At 42.1% G+C, this 19,523-nt stretch overlaps 1 protein-coding gene across 7 annotated transcripts in view; it reads left to right on the top strand.

Moving 5' to 3' along the window:
- Positions 1-19,523, top strand: part of LAMA2 (laminin subunit alpha 2) — a 606,483-nt gene that overhangs the window by 506,977 nt on the left and 79,983 nt on the right. For all 7 annotated transcript variants that reach the window (XM_077353378.1, XM_077353349.1, XM_077353372.1 and 4 more), the window contains 5 exons: positions 1,207-1,370; positions 3,075-3,213; positions 5,196-5,298; positions 11,788-11,904; positions 14,438-14,620. In XM_077353378.1, coding sequence (XP_077209493.1) covers positions 1,207-1,370; positions 3,075-3,213; positions 5,196-5,298; positions 11,788-11,904; positions 14,438-14,620 — 706 coding nt within the window. The remainder of the gene's footprint in view (positions 1-1,206; positions 1,371-3,074; positions 3,214-5,195; positions 5,299-11,787; positions 11,905-14,437; positions 14,621-19,523) is intronic.

The following is a 19,523-nucleotide window of genomic DNA, read 5'->3' as shown; positions in this document are numbered from 1 at the left end:
CACAGTGTCACCAAGCAACCCTTTCCTCCCTGGAACTGATCTCTGCAGTCTGGAGAGGAGCATTCATTTTGGGGGTTCTCCAGATCCCACCTGGAGGCTGGCATCTCTGAATAGTGGCAGGGATGCCAGCCTCCAGCTGGGACCTGGAGATCCCACTTCTGGGATTTCTTGAAGCCTGAAGAATATTTCAGGTGTTTCTCAATGGTAAAAAAAAAAGTTGAGAAAAGCTGACAAAAAGGCAGTAATTGAGAAACACTCTGTAAATTCTTTGCCAACCAATGTTTTCATTTTTGATTGTAACATACAGCTGTTTTTGATGTACTGAACTGAAGCTGTGTACAGAGTGAAAGGTTTTCAGTTCTTCAAGCAAATTTTGCTATCAATTAAATATTTTCATTGAAAGAAGAAACCATGACAAGATTATGAATTATTTGATGTTTATTAGTAATTACTGCCACACAACGTTTCTCTTTGTTTCCCACCTGGAGCCTGTACCTCCATGGGATCCAAAGTCAGAGAGTCCCCCCCCTTCTAAGTAGCCCTTTTCTCCAGGGGGACCAATCTCTCTTGCTTGGAAATGACCTGAAATTCCAGCAAATCCCCACGTCCCAACTGGAGATTGGCATCCTACACCCTCTCTGGGGTGCAGTGCCACAGGAGTCTGGAGATGAGTTGTCATTGTAGATTCCCCCCTCCAAAACATCCATTTTCCACTGGGGAGCTGATTATAGTCTGCAGATGACCTCCAATTCCATATTTCTAGGCTGCACTTAGATGTTGGTGACCCTTGGGTCAGGAGTGTTCCTTGAGGTTTGGAAGCAAGCCCTCAAGAGTCCAGGGAAGGGCAGCAGCTTTTACCTTGTAGCCAGCCCCCTGGAAGCCCACAGGGCAGGTGTGCATCCTAGTGCCTGTTGTTTCTCTAGGTGCAATGGGCTTTGCCTCTAGTTTTTATTTTCTGTAACTGCCTGCTAAGATTTTATTAGTTAAGGTTGTACACCTAAAGGAACCTGATGTTGCTGCATCCATCCACTACCAAAGGTAAGCAAGTATATTCCTGGCCAATGCTTGGATAGGAGGTTCCCTGAGAATCAAAGTCTTGAATCACTGGATAATAATAAACAGATAATTTTAATGCCATGGGGGAAAATAACTGACAGAAAACTTATATTCAGTAGCCCACACTTTCTTTTGTTTGGTGTTTCTTAGTTTGCAGATGATTTTTGGGACAAAATTAATCCATTGTCTGATGAGCTAAAGGACAAAATAGATGATCTCTCTCAAGACATCAAAGAGAGGAGACTTCCAGAAAAAGTGTTGGAGGCAGAAAATCATGCAGCGCAACTTAATGAGTCATCTGCAATACTGGATGGGTATGTTAACCATGAGTTGGTGATTCTTTGTTGTGAAATAGAATATTCTGTAACATTCTTTTAATAATAAAAAGGTTTTAAATATTTCATTCTAGACTAAATAAAAGCTAAAGTTCCATTTAGTTGAGCATTCTCTTCCACACAGTGCCAACCTGATGCCCCTGGAAGGACCACAAGTAGAGCTCACTGTTGCTTTCCAGCAGAGGCACTTAGAGGGTTGCTTCCTCTAAGCTTGAAGGTTCTATTTATCGATATGTCTATTTATTGGCTGCCCCTATTGAACCATTCATCTCAGGTCAGCTTACAACAATCCAAAGCAGCCATTTCTGCATGGGGGCCTGATCTTTATAGTCTGGAGATGAGCAGCAATTGCTGGAGATCTCCAGGCCCCACCTGGATGTTGGCTGTCCCTGGTCTGAACCTTTTATCAGCCATAAAAAATGGAGACAGAAGGAGCAAGGTGGACATCTGTGTATTGAGAGTACCCCATGTGTATTAGGGCAGGAGGACATTTTGGTGTCTGTGGCCTAATTCGCACAAGAAGGGAAATGATGTTGAATGCAGAACTGGGAGGAACTGGTTGCTATGTAATCTCCCCCCAAGAAGAGTCTCTAGTCTGATTTTCCCTTCACATATCTGAAGACATGGCTCTGGAAAGCTCATCTGTAACCAATATGCCATAATTACCAAAGGTCAGTCCTCTCCCACACTCAATGGACATTCCAAACCACAGGTTCTTGGCACCCATCTCTCCACACCCACACCCTCATTTGTCACCATGCCACCACAACCTCCCACACAACACACACATTCAACTCCATGCCCTTAGAGACTGGAAAGCTCCTCCCATTCCTTTTCCCCCCTCCAAGCTCTAGCGCCCATTGTATTCCTGGATACAACGGACTTTGCCCTTAGTATACAATAAAAGCATAAGGGTATCGATACAATAAAAACATTAAATAGATTAATACAATAAAAACTGGTAGAAGCCTTACAGTGCAACATTACTTAAGTTAGTTTAGCAGTATTAAATAAGAAAGTAGGGGAAGTATGCAACTCTGTCAGGGGAGGCCCATGTGATGTTTTCGTTCTCCCAGGCATACTGGCTTCAACCATATGCCTGGTGGAAGAGCTCCATCTTGCTGGCCCTGCAGAACTTTGTTAGTTCTGTCAGGGCCCTGATATTCTCTGAGAGCTCATTCCACCACAAATGGCCAGGGCCAAAAAGTACCTTTCCCTCGTGGAGGCCAGTCACACTTCTTTGATCATTATGGCTGTCATTGATAGACCTCTCTTTAAACTAGGATATTTTAGACTTAGTCATTTTATCATTGTGTTCTTTCCTAAGTTGAAATAACAACTGTCCAGTCATTCCCAAATACAAGACGTGGGGCCCAGGTTGTGAGATTCAGCCTTGTCTTCAGTTTCATGGCAAGCAGCTGGAAAGGAATATAAATTATTCTGAAACTTCTAGCAGCTAGGACTATCAGAGGCTTAAATATGTCACCATGATCTGTGCTTCAGCCTCTGACACCATAATTCATCTGTTATGTGGACTGGCCATGAGCAGTACATGGATGTTCATATTTTCTGACAAGAGCCAATTAGTGAGTTTAAATTGACAATAATGGTTAAAGATTTTGTGCTTTTGTTTCACTTGTCTCTGTTCTTTTCAAAGTTGTGATGTCTTTTAAATCCCAACAGGATCCTCGATGAAGCCAAAAACCTCTCATTCAATGCCACAGTAGCTTTCAAAGCCTACAGCAACATCAAGGACTATATTGATGAAGCTGATGCAATTGCCAAAGGAGCTAAAGCCCGTGCCAACGAAGCTATAAAAATGGTAAGAGAAAGTGAGACCCTCTTAGATGGGAAAAATAAAATTATCTCACCAGTGAGATATCGTTCTGTTTCTGCAAGTAAATTCATATTTACATTATCCAGAAAAACATGGATTCCACTGACGCTATGGTTGTTTTAATTCTTCTCTGACTAGTGACTGAGCTAGCATTCAGGTAACCATGGCAGCAAGACTGCCGAGAGAGGGGGACTGGGAAAACAAAGTTCATTGGATCAGGATCACGTTATGTCACCCTACTTTTGAAGGTAATATTCCCATTTTCCCAGGTTCACAACTGGATCAGTTGTCATACCAAGATGTGAGCACCAACTGCAAGGTTCTATACTCCAAGGACAGTATTGTAGATAGCACTGAAGCTTCCTCTCCTCCAAATAGCCATCTGTAAACAGAAACTTAATACATAGCCTACACAGAGATCAGAGTGAAGCTATAAGCAGCCACATACTCCCAGACATTTCCAAATTCACCTAACAGTCACTAAACCTCCCTCCTGCAGAGAACACATGAATGCAAACAATAACAAACATGGCATGATGCAAACTTCAACACAATTCCTGACAACATTTATTTATTATTTGATTTGTACACTGCCATTCCCCCAAAATGGCTCAGGGTGGCTTACAATAAAATTGGTCACAAAGTAATATAATTTAAGAATTTTAAAATATAGATTTAAAATTCAGCTAATCAAAATAAATTAAAAACCCTTTAGTCATCTCTTCTTACATCTCTTCTTCTGCCTGGGGAGGTATATGGAGTGGTTAGATGTTACCCACAGGTGGACTTTCAGGCAGGGAGGCCAGCATCTTCTCAGTGTCAACTCTGGCCTCACCCATAGGCCTGGCAGATCAGATTTGTCCTGCAGGTCCTGAGAAACTGGTTAAGGTTCTACAGAAACCTGATGTCATCTGGAACAGCATTCCACCAGGCCAGAGACAGGGCTGAGAACATTAGTTACAAATAATTTTTAGATATTGCCTTATTGTTGCACTACAGCAGTCAAATCAAATAGTTTATTGCATCAAAGACCATTAGATTTCAGATACAGATAAAACTATCAAAAATCCACCTGGATAGTTTAAAATCACAATATAATCATACAAGACTAAATCATTAAACTTCCTAAAACAAAAAATCTAATGTGCCCTAGCCACTTTTATCATCATTTATCCTACTTTTAACTCTGCACTAACTGACCTACCTCCTTTAGTTGCACCCCCGTGCTGAGTTTGGCTTTTAGACCAACCCTGTATTGGAGTTTGCCGGCAAAGATGGCAGTATATAAATCCAAATAAATAAACATATTGCAAACTATGAGTTGGCCATGTACTTGCTTATATAATCAACACACACATATACATACACTTGCTACTAATCCATGCAGACTATTCACCAGTAACATAAATATATATCATCCACAAATATGACAGACTATGTATTAAAATTCTTGAACAGCAGTACACGTCACAATTTAGTCATTAATAACTTCCATAAATGTTTGCTGTTTTAACAGAAGCAATTTTATTCCTTTGAATTTATATCCTTACAACATCCTCTCCATGCATTTAACGCAACTCAATTTATCAACGGTAACATTTTTGTGGTTGGTCTCATACATACTTTAGTGAGGGGGGATAGCTATGTTCATATAGATGCAGAAACATGTTCTGTAGACTTGTAAAATGTAGTATAAAATAGATTGCAAATGCTATTTTCCCAGTTCACTGCTACTTCCAGTGCATTTATATAACATTTCTTCCCTTTTCATGGACAAATATGTAAATAAGAAATAGTTCTGCGTTATGGGGGGAAATCATATAATTAAAACACTTCAATTATCATTTGAAATTTTCATGACTCTGACTAAATTGCATGTTTTACTTTTTTAGGATTATAACCTTCACTTGAACCTGCTGGTTGGCATATATTTGGGTGACACTGCTTGTTATTGTTCTCCCCCATAGGCAACTAGTCCAGAAGGATCATTAAAGGATGGTGCCAAGAGTGCTCTGCAAAAAAGCTTCAGGGTTCTTAATGATGCCAATAGGCAAGCAAATGAAATTAAAGGTTTGTATTATCTTTTTTTGAAAGGTTTTATTGAAAAGCTAATGTGATTCTCAATGATCTTTATGGTTCAGAGCCCAAGATAGGAAAATGTTTTGATTTGCAGTTGTCTCCATATTGCCAATGGATATTGGCTTGACTTCTGTATACATCTAAAGTAACAGGCTCTGAGAGATGCAAATTCAAATCCTAGCTGAGACATGGTGTTCTTCAGTGGCTTTTAGTGGTTTAGTGTTTCTCACCTTTTGCTTCCCATCGATAAAAAATGGGGAGCAGCAATAAAAATAATGACCTACAATCATATATGGGGTTGAGAGGATGAATGATAATAATATTATCTGGCTATTCTGGGCATTAAGAACAGGATAGTTTGTGTAAGAATAAATAAATAATGTATTTAAGATCTCTTGAATAGAAGGGAGAACCCAACAGAAGGCTTTGGAGGCTAATAAAAAGGGGGAGGAAGTTCAAGAGGGAGGAAAAGTATCTTCTAACTATCTCTGTTATTCTCTCAGAAGCCTGTGAATTAGTGAGAGTTGTCTGAGGAATATCCAGTTTCCTGTAAAGGCAGCCACTGAAACTGGGCTGTTGTAGCAATACCACTGAATTTAAGCAAAGTAGTTATATTGAAATTAGCAGTTGATAACTTAATATTCATATACTTATATCCAGTTCTTGTCAAAGATTCTCTCATTCACACTCAGCACTAACTGAAGATTCTGCCTTTCTGAAGCAGTCTTATCCCAAGCGCAGAGGTTTCTTATAAAATTACAAATTAGGCACTCATATGTGGTTATGAAACTCTGTTACAGGTTAATTGGAAGGTTATGAAGTCGATTTTTCTTTTTCATTAGAAAGTTCTAGCAGTGATGAAACTGCTTTGCCAAGACACGAGGCCTTAATGTTTTCCCCAGTGCTCAGTCCTTGTATATATGCTAATATATGTCACACATTTCACCCTCCCTGTAGGAGTCAGTTAAGGAGACTTTTAGTCTGAATAGAGATAGGATTAGATGCTGAAATTAATTGTTTTTATTTGCTTTGTGGCTTGGGTTCTAAGGTCATTATATTATAGGTGCTATTAACGTCATCTCTTCTCTGAAGTTTGGCATTTCTTGGTTAGGAAGGGGATACTAAGGTTAAAACATATAGAGCAAAGCCTCCTTAGAATTTTCCAGAATTCCTGTAGGAAACTAGAATTGAAAGACAAATGATAGGCACTCCATAAAGAGCTAGTAGGCAGAAGTGATCATTAGTTTAGAATTTCTCTCTCTGCACTCCAGGTAGTACATTAGTTAAAGTAATGAAAACCCGTAAACCATTCAAGTAATATATCCTCCAGGAAGCCAAGTCTGGGCTATGACAGAGATAGGAATGTTTTCTTGCTACGTTATGACATCCACCTGATTTGTAGCCAATTACATAAGGTATAAAATGGTTGTTAATCAGGAAAATGCCATATATAACCACCCAAAATTGCTGAAATAGTCCTTACAGAGCAAAATGCCTGACGGCAGCTATTAAAATGGAGATTTACTCATTTCTTTCTCTCTCTGGGGCTGGAAAAGGGGGAAAAAACTGTTGGGAGAGATAGATGCTACAGCTAGGATTTTTCAGACATCTGATTTTCAGGATGTCTGTGAATGAGGGAATGCTGCTTTCCTGAAAGTAGGACTCTTTGTTTTCCAGTACACAACTGCATGAAAAAAATACTTTAAGAAGCATAGGTATATGAACCATAGGTATTTTATTTTCCTCAGCTATCCATTGTTCCTCATGATTCTGTTGACAGAATAAGTCTCAGCTTATTCCCCTCCAACCAAGGCACCTATCAAGGCCTTTGCGCCCTTCGGCAGCCACATGCAGGGTGACACACCATGGCTCCCTGGTCACACTTCCTCTCCTCTCCCCCCCACCGGCCTCCAAACCCTGTGCACCCTTCATGGAATGCTTTGTGCCTGCCCGCAGCAGCAGAGCCCTTCATGCTGATGCTCCCTTCCCCACCCCCACAAACCCCCCAACTTGCCCTTTCCAGCCGCCACTGATGGCCATCCATGCATCCCTCCTGCACTCACTCTCCACTACTCTGTGAAGCTGCTGCCAAGCCCTCGATGCCCTTTGGTGCCAGCTTTGCAGTGGCAGTGGCAGGAGTGCAGGGTTCCCAGTCCCCGTTCCCTCCCTCCCTGCATCACGAGGTGCCTGCAGTGTCGTGTCACAGACATGGGAGACAGTCTAGTTCCCGTTGCATTCTCACCTGCAATGGGCTTTGATGCTAGTATATTCAACAAAATGGCATTATCATTCCTGATTTCTTGTTGGTGAACCTGCATTAGACTCCCAAAAGAACAATTTTTGCATTGGCATGGTCTTGCTCTCTCCTCATTCTTCTGACCTCTTTATTGATTATTCAGGTGTTGGGACTCAAAAAAGTTGAGACACAATCAGAGCTGCATCTCCTGGAATGAATGCATAAGTTCGGCATAAGTTCTGGGAGGGGTAGTAAACACACCAGAAGACAGAATCAGAACACGAGATGATCTTGACAGGCTAGAAAACTGAACTAAAATGAATAAAATGAATTTCGATAGTGATAAATGTAAATGTAACTGAGAGCCAGTTTGGTGTAGTGGTCAGGAGTGTGGACTTCTAATCTGGCATGCCAGGTTCAATTCTATGCTCCCCCACATGCAACCAGCTATGTGACCTTGGGCTCACCACAGCACTGATGAAGCTGTTCTGACTGAACAGTGATATCAGGGCTCTCTCAGCCTCCCCCACCTCACAGGCTGTCTGTTGTGGGGAGAGGAAAGGGAAGACAACTGTAAGCCGCTTTGAGCCTCCTTCACGTAGAGAAAGGCAGCATATAAAAACCAACTCTTTTTCTTCTTCTAAAATTCTTATTTATTATTATTTATTATATTATATTTATATACCACCCTCTCCTGAGTGCAGTTTACATAAAAAAGGGAAACAATACAGATAACTCAATAGTTATAAGCAGTAACAATACAGTGATAACAATAGAACAGTAGAACAATGTTGAGAACATAAGCTACAGCATACTGGCAGCCCTGTGGGTTGGATGAATCAGCAGTGGATTTCATGGGAGGGAGGCTTGGGGTCCAGTGGAAGATGATTGGTTCAGGTTGACCTCAACCAAATGCCTGGTGGAGCTCCCTTTTGCAGTCCCTGTGGAACTGTTCAAGTTCTGTTAGGGCCCTGATCTTTTCTGGGAGCTTGTTCCACCAGGTGGGGGCCAGGATGGAAAAAGCTCTAGCCCTAGTTGAAATCAAGTGAGCTTCCTTAGGGGCAGGGTAGGTAGTTGGAGGTAGTGGAGCATAAGGCTTTTTGAGGGATGTTGGCAGAAATGCAGTCCCTCAGACACACTGGGCCCAGACTATGTATGGCCTTAAAGGTGATTATCAGAACCTTAAGCCTGATCCAGAATTTGACTGGAAGCCAGCACAGCTGTTGTAGGATAGGCCCCAGTCCAACTGGCAACTAGTGCTGTTTCACATCACTAAAGGATGGGCGACACTTGTCTTGGCAGTAGTACATGTGAAAAGGATCTGAGGGGTCTTAGTAGACCAGACATTGTGTGACTCATTAGCTAAAAAGGCAAATGGGATTTTGACTATATTAAAAGTAGTATAGTGTCCAGATCACATGAGGTGATGTTATCTGAGAGAAATCCTGATTTTATGAACTTAGGCAGATTGTGAGTGGGTGGGTAGGAAGGGATGTGCCAGTGTTTGTCACTTATGGCCCTTCCTTGCATACTCAGGGAAATCTGATCACCACTGTGGGATGGTAGGTCAATTTCCTCCAGGCTGGAGTCTGGAGATTTTTGATGGGGAGGGAATAATTTGGGCATGAAATTGGGGTCACTGTGGGTAGGCAGGTAGTTGTGAGTTCCTGCATTGTGCTGGGGTTTGGTCTAGATGACCCTTGATATCCCTTCCAACTCTGTGATTCTATTTCTTAACCAGTACACAAATTGAGTATTACGTGCTTTGTTCTACTTTATCTGACTGCATTAGGGTCCTTATTTGTGGTTAATTGCTTCCTTACAGACTCCATGTCTATTATTCCAGCCAAATACATGAGAAACTGATTTTATTTTCTGTAAAATTAAGGAAAAGCCTTTCTACTTCATCTAAAAAAAAATCAAACAAAGCATGTTAGAATATATGCTCCATCTAAAGAACAATGATTAAAACAAAATGCTCCTTGGGTGTATTTTCACTACAGGTGATTTCAAAATGTAATCTTACAAAATGTTTATCACCATATAACTGAACTATTTCTTTAAATATTAATAGAGAATTTAGGAGATTCCATCCTCCATTATGCATAGGAGTCCCTTAGGAAATTTATTTTGCCTTTTTCTCTCTCTAATATTTAGAAAACAATTAAAATGTGTTTATGATATTAAGAGGAAAAATATTAAACAGATGGAATTGAATATTGAAAATGGGAAGATCCACAGAGATTAAACTTATTAAAAGTCATAAAAATAGTATGGTTCTATGGTTACAAAGCTAGAAACATTTCAAAGCAAGGTGATTCTGAAATGTAAAAAAGGTATAATTGGCATAATTGGGAAAAGCTGCACAGGAGGAAAGCAGTCAGGAACACAGACATTGGGCAGAACTACTGAAATAACCATGGGAAATGTATCTATTATGAGGGCTGTTTTAAAAGGCATTTTACATTTTATATGTTATACATCCTCCGCAAGAGAGAGAGAGAGAGAGAGAGAGGGGGAGAGAGAGAGAGAGAGAGAACTTCAAAATTACATTTGAAAAGTAGTATTGTAGAACAGGTCTGATTAAAACTCCTTGTAAGAATATTCAGTTGTACAAGACACTAAAGGTAAAAGTAAAGGTAAAGGTATCCCCTGTGCAAGCACCAGGTCATGTCTGACCCTTGGGATGCCGCCCTCTAGCCTTTTCATGGCAGACTCAATACAGGGTGGTTTGCCAGTGCCTTCCCCAGTCATTACCGTTTACCCCCCAGCAGCAAGCTGGGTACTCATTTTACCAACCTCGGAAGGATGGAAGGCTGAGTCAACTGTCATTTATAGTACTAGACTGGGCAAAAACATCCAGTCTGTCTTCAGCTGTATCCCATATACATTCATTTGAAAATGTTGTTAGTCCTGTACCCATTTGCCCTAATTCATTTTTCTAGCAAGGATTTGACGATTTAACGAGAAGGGAATAGCAAATCAGATCAAGTTTGTGGAACTTGGAGGAGTTTTACCTGATTTAAATTATACCCCTCCACCCAAAAAAAGTTTCTTGAACATGGGGGAGCATTCCCAGATGTTTCCCTATTCTTTTGTGAAAACACAGGGGCAAAATAGGTACTGAGACATTCTGCTTTCTCTCTGTATTCTGTCAGACTCTCTTCATCTTCACCCATTGGAGGGCCTTTTCTTGTTCTAGTAGGCTTCCCTGGCCAGTCTCAACTCATTCCCATCTTCCCCCTCTCCTGATGTCTGACCTACAGTAGCTAGTAACTTGCAGATACTTTTCTTTAGAGGTCTATACTTCCCTCCATTTCTTGAACATTTCCTTTTTTTCCCCTTAACTCTTCTTGGAGTTCCCTGTTCGTCCAAATAGGCTTCTTCTTCTAATCTGGCGAGCCGGGTTTGATTCCGCGCTCCCCCACACGCAACCAGCTGGGTGACCTTGGGCTCGCCACGGCACTGATAAAACTGTTCTGACCGAGCAGTGATATCAGGGCTCTTTAAGCCTCACCCACCTCACAGGGTGTCTGTTGTGGGGAGAGGAATGGGAAGGCGACTGTAAGCCGTTTTGAGCCTCCTTCGGGTAGGGAAAAGCGGCATATAAGAACCAACTCTTCTTCTTCTTCTTGGATCTCTTACCCGGTTTTTCAGGTAATTCCAGAATATATCTTGGATTCAGCAAGGGGGAGTTTCCAGTTCTCCCAAAAATCTTGGATACATTTGGGAATCCAAAATATACCCCCAAATATTGTTAAGTTGTTTTCCAGGTATTTTATCTGTTCGGATCAAACAAAATGCACATCCCTATGGAGAGTCAGGTTCAAATCCCTCCTTCCATATAACTCTCTGGGTAACCTTGGTCCAGTCATTTTCTGTCTGCTAAACCTCCCACACAAGGATATTGTAAGGGTAAAATGGAAGGGAGAACAAACATGTTCCTTGTCCTGTGCTCCTTTAAATAACTGGATGAATAAACTTCCTGCAAATGTATTTGTGGAGATAAAATAAGATAACTGTCACATAAGCCTGAACTGTAATGTGAAAGAACATATTATGTATGTAATGTCATAGAAACAGAACAATACATAGGAGCTATATACAGCACATATAAAAGATGCCACTAGAAATTACATCATGTTATCATGTCACATGTTAATAATTTTACATTATACCTGATAAATAATAATAGGCTTTAGTACATTACAAGAATAAACCTATGATTTATGTACTCTTTGTAGAAAATGGAGACAATCTAAAAGGCATACAGAATAGGTTGAAAGATGCTGAGGAAAAGAACTCTGATCTCCTGAGAGCTTTGAATGACACTTTGGGAAAACTGTCAGCTATTCCTAATGGTAAGTAGGACCACATTTGTACAGAGTTTTGCATGTAAAAGAGGAAATTGGGACCCAATTGGCCTCCAACAACAAAACCCAAAGGAACTTATTTTCATTTTTATGTCTGTTTGTAGCCATAGCATGCTTCCTTCCCACTGCTCCTTTATGTTTTTGTCTTGAGTTTCTCTTTTTCTTCACTGTGTGATCATTAATCCAGTCATGGATAATCTTTGCAGTGAGATCCAGTCATGCCACCAGTGAGATTTGACAGTGTCAGAGTAACTGAAGTCAAATGACACCCCCCACCCCAGTTGGGGAGAGGAATGCATCCCGGTGTTGCCTAGGTAACCCAATGGGTGATTCTGCTTATCTCTCTTTGTTGCACTGTGGTAATTTTATTTCCCTCTCACACAGTCGAGCATATCAGACAACCATGAATGTTGTTTATTGTTTCAGTAATGTTGGTATGCGTCCCTTTCTGTGCACTGTGGACAAACATTTCATTCCTATTCAGACTCCAGCAAAGTGTCACGACAACAAGCTTTCTTTCTGTGGACTCTGAACAGGGCTATGGAGTCAGGGAACAGTTTCAGCTCAGAGCAAGTGAACACAGCTAAATTATTGGGCTTTACCTTTCCTCATCTTTCAACAAATATGAATATATATTATCCTTTTTTCCTTTGTGCCTCTCTATCCTGTAGGTTTTCTCAGCTGTTTTAGCTCTTTAATGATGAGCTGAGCTGTGTGCCACAGCAGAAAGAATATTTTATATTCATTTTTTTCCTTTAGCTTGGCAGGAGCTGTCTCTTTCTTGTCATTCTTAGAAGACCCATTCTAGAAGTTAATTTTTTTCCCAGAAATAAAAGATAACATACTGCCTGCCGGCCAACCAATCCATCATATCCAAGGTTTTAACATTTCCCCAAAGTGCATTTACTTTCTGTTACTGTAGAAATATAGTACTGCAAGAAATATTCATAGAGAAGAGGCAGTGGTCTAGTTAGGTAGAAGCCATCATTTCCATAGCAATATCAACTGGCTCTTCATATAAGGGACCGAAACTGGCTGAGAGATTTTACATCCAAAAGATATGAATAGCAGCCAAGCTTTTGTGCCAATGTTTTATCCATATGGGACAAACTGGCCCGACATCATAGAAGTGGTGTTGTACTTCCTAGTGGGAAAGAGCAATTCTCTATGGCATGAAATGAGGGGGGAAGAGAAGAACATAGTTAGATAAAGCTTTGCATCATAACTTCACTGTGCCAAATTGTGTTGGATCACACATTTCTCTGATTCAACAAAGTTGTGGTATAATTAAACCATCTCACAAGCATCTGTGCTCTTTCCTTTGCCAACGCAGGTGACAGAGGGTTGGGGGAATTTTCTAACAGAATGAAACCATGCCCAAAAGCTGACTTCCAGGAAAATACTATTCTCATACATTTTATAATGTGAACGTTTGAATTTCAGTCATTATTCTTGCTGAGAGGGTGATATATAAATTAAATAAATAAAAGTAGTAGGTTTTTGCATTCTTCAGATTTCAAAAAACTGAGGATGCATTTCTTCTGAAGACTTTTCCTTGTAATATTGACAGTGGCATCCTAAGCAGAATTAAACCATTCAAAGGATTTACCAGGGTGTAGTTAAATTGTCGTTGTTAGACAACGACAAATCTGCTGACGGCGTGCATCCACTGTTCTGTTGATTCTTATCACTAACAAGTTCCGTTATGATAGATCTAATGAGTATAGTCTGAAATAGTGACAATAGTCTAGAGAGCCAGTCATAAGTGAGGTCCAACAGAAATAATCCTGGAAAATGGATTTTAATAAAGGTGAAATTTACAAATTCAAACAATTGACCATGTGTAGCTAGTGACCATATGGTCTGGATTCCAGATAGCCACCCTGCAACAGCTTGCATGTGTATGTTGTGGTTTCTATGATGAGATTGCCATACTTCTTCCTATGGATGCTATGGGCCACTCACTGATAGTCCATAACAAATCTTACAAGCAGTTCCTAAGTCTAGAGAGCCAGTTTGGTGTAGTGGTTAGGAGTGCGGACTTCTAATCTGGCATGCCAGGTTCGATTCTGCACTCCCTCACATGCAACCAGCTGGGTGACCTTGGGCTCGCCACGGCACTGATAAAACTGTTCTGACCGAGCAGTGATATCAGGGCTCTCTCAGCCTCACCTACCTCACAGGGTGTCTGTTGTGGGGAGAGGAATGGGAAGGCGAATGTAAGCCGCTTTGAGCCTCCTTCGGGTAGGGAAAAGTGGCATATAAGAACCAACTCTTCTTCTTCTTCTTCTTCTTCTTCTATATTTATTTTTAGATAGACTACCCTACCTCATCAAGAATTTTGCTTCTCTTAACTACATCTCCACAGTTAACTACATCAAGTTCCATTCAAAATACAAGCACTCTTCCCTCAGTGGAGTGATATTGCTGAGTGCAACAGATTCCAACCCAAATGGGCTTGCATGCATACAATACACAATGAGCTGTTCTGTCATTCCAGTTTTCCCCCTTCTGCCTGCAGATACAGCAGCCAAGGTGCAAGCAGTCAAAGACAAAGCCAGGCAAGCGAATGAGACTGCAAATGATGTACTGGCCAGGATTAGAGATCTCAACAAGAATCTCCTTGGTGTAAAAGACAACTACAAAAAACTTGCTGATGATGTGACCAAAACAAATGCTGTTGTAAAAGATCCCTCCAAAAACAGTGAGATTTTATTTTCTATCTGTTCTTGGGTCTTTGGGCATATTCTTTCGTGTGGACAAGAACTACTACGCTATAATTTTACATACCAGGGCAAATATTAAACTATCATGAAAAAAACATGGAGATTTTCCACTCTCTCTCCTATATTGATATGACATTATCCAGGGGAAAATATCATCCTACAGTCTTTGTATTCCTCATAATGGGCAACGTAGTCAAAGAATCCATTATCTGACGTTTTAACATGTTTTTATCACTAAGGGATCCTGAGCATCTCTCCCCCATTTTATTCAGTAGGACATACTCCCAGTGGTCCCCAACCTGCGGGCCGCGGCCCGGTGCCGGGCCGCAAAGGCCATGGCACCGGGCCGCGGCTCCCTCTCCCCGCCCCGCCCCCGCAGTAAAAAACTTCCCAGGCCGCAAGCTTGCGGCCCGGGAAGCTTCTTACTGCGGGAGGCGGGGAGAGGGAATCAGGGCCGGGCCGCGCCTGTGCGGGCCATGCCCGCTCGGCCCGATCCGCGGGCGCGGCCCGATCCGTGGGCGCGGCTCGGGTGCGGCCCGATCCGCGGGCGCGGCGTGGGCGCGGTCCGCGGGCGCGGCCCGATCCGCGGGCGTGGCCCGCACGGGCGCGGTCCGCGGGGGCGCGGCCCGATGCCCTGCCGGTCCCCAGCCTCGGAAAGGTTGGGGACCACTGATCTATAGCATTGCAACCTAGTAGTGCTGAGGATTGCACTGTAAGTGTCTGAATTTTAAAAATGGAAAAGTCCTTGAAAACATCATTCCTAGTTCAGTGGAAATAATTGTAAGCTTTTGTAGTATGAATGTATCTGCTAACCTTTAAAGGGAAAAGGATAAGAGAAAAATGTAATAAAGCTGTCTTTTTGGTGCAGAAGATGTATTATAGTCTCTTGAGTAATACAGCCATGTTCAGAGCATGTTTTATGCTGAATCAGTTAATATATTCTCTAAGTAGCAATATTTTGGAACTAGGAGAACTGAGGAAGAATGTCTCTAGCACAGCAATGACCTTTACTATGACAACAATATAGGGGTAGCCATTTCTTTGAAAGTTCCTTCTATGTATTGCAAAAAACTACATTTCAGTAAATTCAGTAATTCTCAATAAACCAAAGGTATTACATAGAGATGCTCTGAAATGCTGTGCTAAAAATTCTGTATTCCACATTTGGGAATTTACTAGTTCCATCCTGCATATATTATATACAGTTGCAGAATTCTTGAAATATTCGGATTTTTGTATGTATGAAGTATCTTTCTATGTCCTAAGAACTTTTGATTCATACCCCAACATTCCTGCTTGTACTGCAGCTCTTGTGTAAACAGAAATGCAAGAAAAAAGACAGTCACTAAGTTAACCTTATTGTATCCCCACTTGTATTTCCACTTGTGCAGAAGATGTTGTGCAACCAAGTTCTTGATATTGATATATATGGAGAAAAGCACTAGGTGTGGTGCAAGGTCTTGCAGAAGTGTGTGAGAAGTCCATTCATGTTTCTGCTGGATCCAAGTCACAAATTTTGCATCCCTCCCTAGTCTCCATTTCAGAGAGAAAGTATCAGCATGCTTGGAGGTTTTAAACTTAATCTTACTAAAATAAAAATTAAAAGAAACCAAAGCCTTTCAATTCTGATGTATGAGTTGGCTACCTTATAATATAATCCTAAACAATTAGGGTTTGATCCAGACTAAATGTTTCCATTACTGGGATAGCATTTCCCTGAGTCCCCCTTCACACTGTAGGTGTATGGATTGCCATAAAATGCTGCTCCTAAGGATTGAAGGACCCCAAGGAAAGGCATAAAGGTATCCGCAGCATGAAGGGAGAATCAGAAGAAATTAGACTAGAGTGCTGATCTAGCCCTTATACCTGTTTGTAAATCCCACTGAGTTCAATTAGACTTACTCCCACATAGATATCTTAGAATTGTAATCAAATAATATATCCCCCAACACAGCTGAAGTCATGCAGATTTATAAGAATCAATACTTATGTAACTTGAAGCAACAATAGAGCTCTAAGAGGTCAGGAGCAAAGCTGGCCAGCCTAAGAAGGAATCAGAAAATATCACACCTATACTGAATTATTGTAACAAGACCACTAGAGGTGGTTGCTTGTCCTGCATTTGGTAGCTTAAGTTCATTTACATGTTTTATCAGATACTGACTTTTCCACCTAGGTTTAGTGGTTATGTTATCTGGGTGCTCTAATGTATGTATCTCAAATTGGGGTGAGGGGGACCCATTCCACTTAAGTTAAATCAGCACAATGTGTAGTAGTCAGTATATTTCTCCTCCATGTTTTTATTCAGTAATCCTTTTAGATTATGTTCTTGTTTCTCTTTGAATTTACCGTCTTACAAGGTTTTTTTTCTTCTTTTTTTACCTCCAAAACTTTCCTGCAGAGATCAGTACGTATAAGGTTTTGATTTTCTGTATGCTTCGTTCTTTTTCTTAAATATACTTGCATGGCACCCATGCAGATGTTGCTGTAGAATACCTAACTATTTATACAATGTTTCATCAATGGTACTAACAGCAGCCTGTACCAATGAAAGCAACACACAACAGATCTGGAAGGGTATTGATATTACCTGTCCATTTGCCTTTTAAAGTCACATCAGAAAACAAGTAAAAAATGGCAGAAGATGCATATCTTCATCATATTGGAAAGATTGAATACAATCAAAATTTTAGGAAGCTGTAGATATTTCTCATGAGCTTCTTGTGGCCCAGAGTGGTAAGGCAGCAGACATGCAGTCTGAAGCTCTGCCCATGAGGTTGGGAGTTTGATCCCAGCAGCCGGCTCAGGGTTGACTCAGCCTTCCATCCTTCCGAGGTCAGTAAAATGAGTACCCAGCTTGCTGGGGGGTAAACGGTAATGACTGGGGAAGGCACTGGCAAACCACCTCGTATTGAGTCTGCCATGAAAACGCTAGAGGGCGTCACCCCAAGGATCAGACATGACCCGGTGCTTGCACAGGGGATACCTTTACCTTTACCTTTAGACATTTCTCTGGGAATTCCACTTAATTCAACAGCTCATGTCAGCATAATCCCACAGGCCACCCAGATGGAGAGAGCTAGCAAACTGGCAGGACCTTAGTGCTAGTGGTCTGTTCCTTAAAGGAAACAAGCCAGGGATCAAGCAAAAGCTTCACACAGGTCAGGAATCAAGCAAAAGCCTCACAGCATGATTGCACATGATGAGACTGTAGCAATGCCCCCAGGAATCATGCTTTTACATCCACTGGATGTCACAGAACTGTGATGGCACAGCCATTACAGACAGGGAGAAACCAACCAACCACAAGGTATCAGCCATGGGGATCCAACCCAAGCCCTGAGTGAGAGGGGGAGAGAGATGAGGAGGAATAGGCTGCACACTTCCTGTGGCACTCAGTGCCCCCATCCTATAGGTACAGGCTTCAACCAGACAGCAAAGGAAGCAGCACAAAAAAAGGGGGGGGTGGCCTGTCACCCTGCATACCAGAAGCAATTCTACCTAGAAATAAGTCCCAAGTTAAGCAATGGCGACAGCCCACATGAAAGTGGCACTGGAAGATCAAAAGGGACACAGGGCTTGTCATGGGTACTCAGCTATCAGTGGCGGGCGTCTCCCAGCACTATGGCCACAGCAACCCTGAGTGCCACCATTGGTGGATCAGGAGGAGGGGCCACGAGGATGGAGGTTGGCGTAGGACAAAGATTACTGCTTAAAAGTCCACCAGCATGTCCTCCATGTGTGTTTGCCACCTTTTGATTTCTCTAGCAACAGTCATCAGCCATTCAAGTTGCCCAGTAGCCATCCTCTGCCACTGTGAGTCTTTCTGAGCACTGCTGAACCACAGCATACTCTCTCAGTTGATCTTCAGCCGTTCTCTCTCAGTGTCAGCCCACCAAGATTAGAGAGTTGGGGGGGATGCACTTTTCTGGATATGGGCCCAGGGGCTAGGCAGTGCATCTGAGTCCTCTGTCCCACTAGATACTGCACTGACTTCATCCTCTGGTGCCAAGCCACAGTGCAGCATCACACTGGCAATCTCTCCACAGCTTTCACCACACCCATCTTCTGAGCATATATATAGAAGAAAAGCTTTTTTTGTATCCTGATTTTTATTACCTGAAGAAGTCTCAAAGAGGCTTACAATCGATTGCCCATCCTCTCCCCACAACCTTAAGGTAGGTGGGGCTGAGAGAGTTCTGAGAACTGTGATTGGCCCAAAATCACCCAGCTGACTGCATGAGTAGAAGTGGGAAATCAAACTCAGTACTTCAGATTAGAATACACCAATCTAAGGAATGAGGGTGAGGGTGAAAAGATGTTCCACAACCCAGTATCCTGAAGAAGAAAGTCAGGATACCAGTAACTGGGAGTGGGAGCATGACTCAGTGGAAGATCACAAGGGACTGGGCAAGTGGGGCTTTGGGAGTGGTTGCCTATCCTCTCACTTCCATGGATGGTTCTGGAAGCCAGCTGCCATGCAGTGCATAGAAGGACCGCAGGTGGGAACCCACCTAGAGAAGGAACAGAACCAACAGTAGTGAGGATGCACCAAGCTACTGGTCTCTCCCTCCCACAGGGTCCCAGAGTGGCTGGGTTCCACAGTTGCAGCTCAGGGTGGTCCAAGGGGTTTAGAGACTGAAGTAGCTTAGAGAGATAACTTTTACCACCCCTTGCCCCTCCCCCATCACTTTCAGCACAGTGGGTTGCGCTAGTGAAACTCTGATGGGGAGTGCTGTGGTGCCATGTCAATGCTCAGCATTGGCACATAAAGTTAATATGGTGGTATATATCTGGTTTGTGCTGCTGTAGTGGTTGTTGGGTTCTCTGTATGCTTCCTTCCCCTCCCCAGGATGGCACACTAAATGTGACATGCCTTAC

This window comes from Paroedura picta, chromosome 1 (genome assembly GCF_049243985.1).
Source record: "Paroedura picta isolate Pp20150507F chromosome 1, Ppicta_v3.0, whole genome shotgun sequence".
Lineage (NCBI taxonomy): Eukaryota > Metazoa > Chordata > Lepidosauria > Squamata > Gekkonidae > Paroedura > Paroedura picta.
Note: the sequence above shows the minus strand (reverse complement) of the source record. Positions and strands in the feature narration are given on the sequence as shown.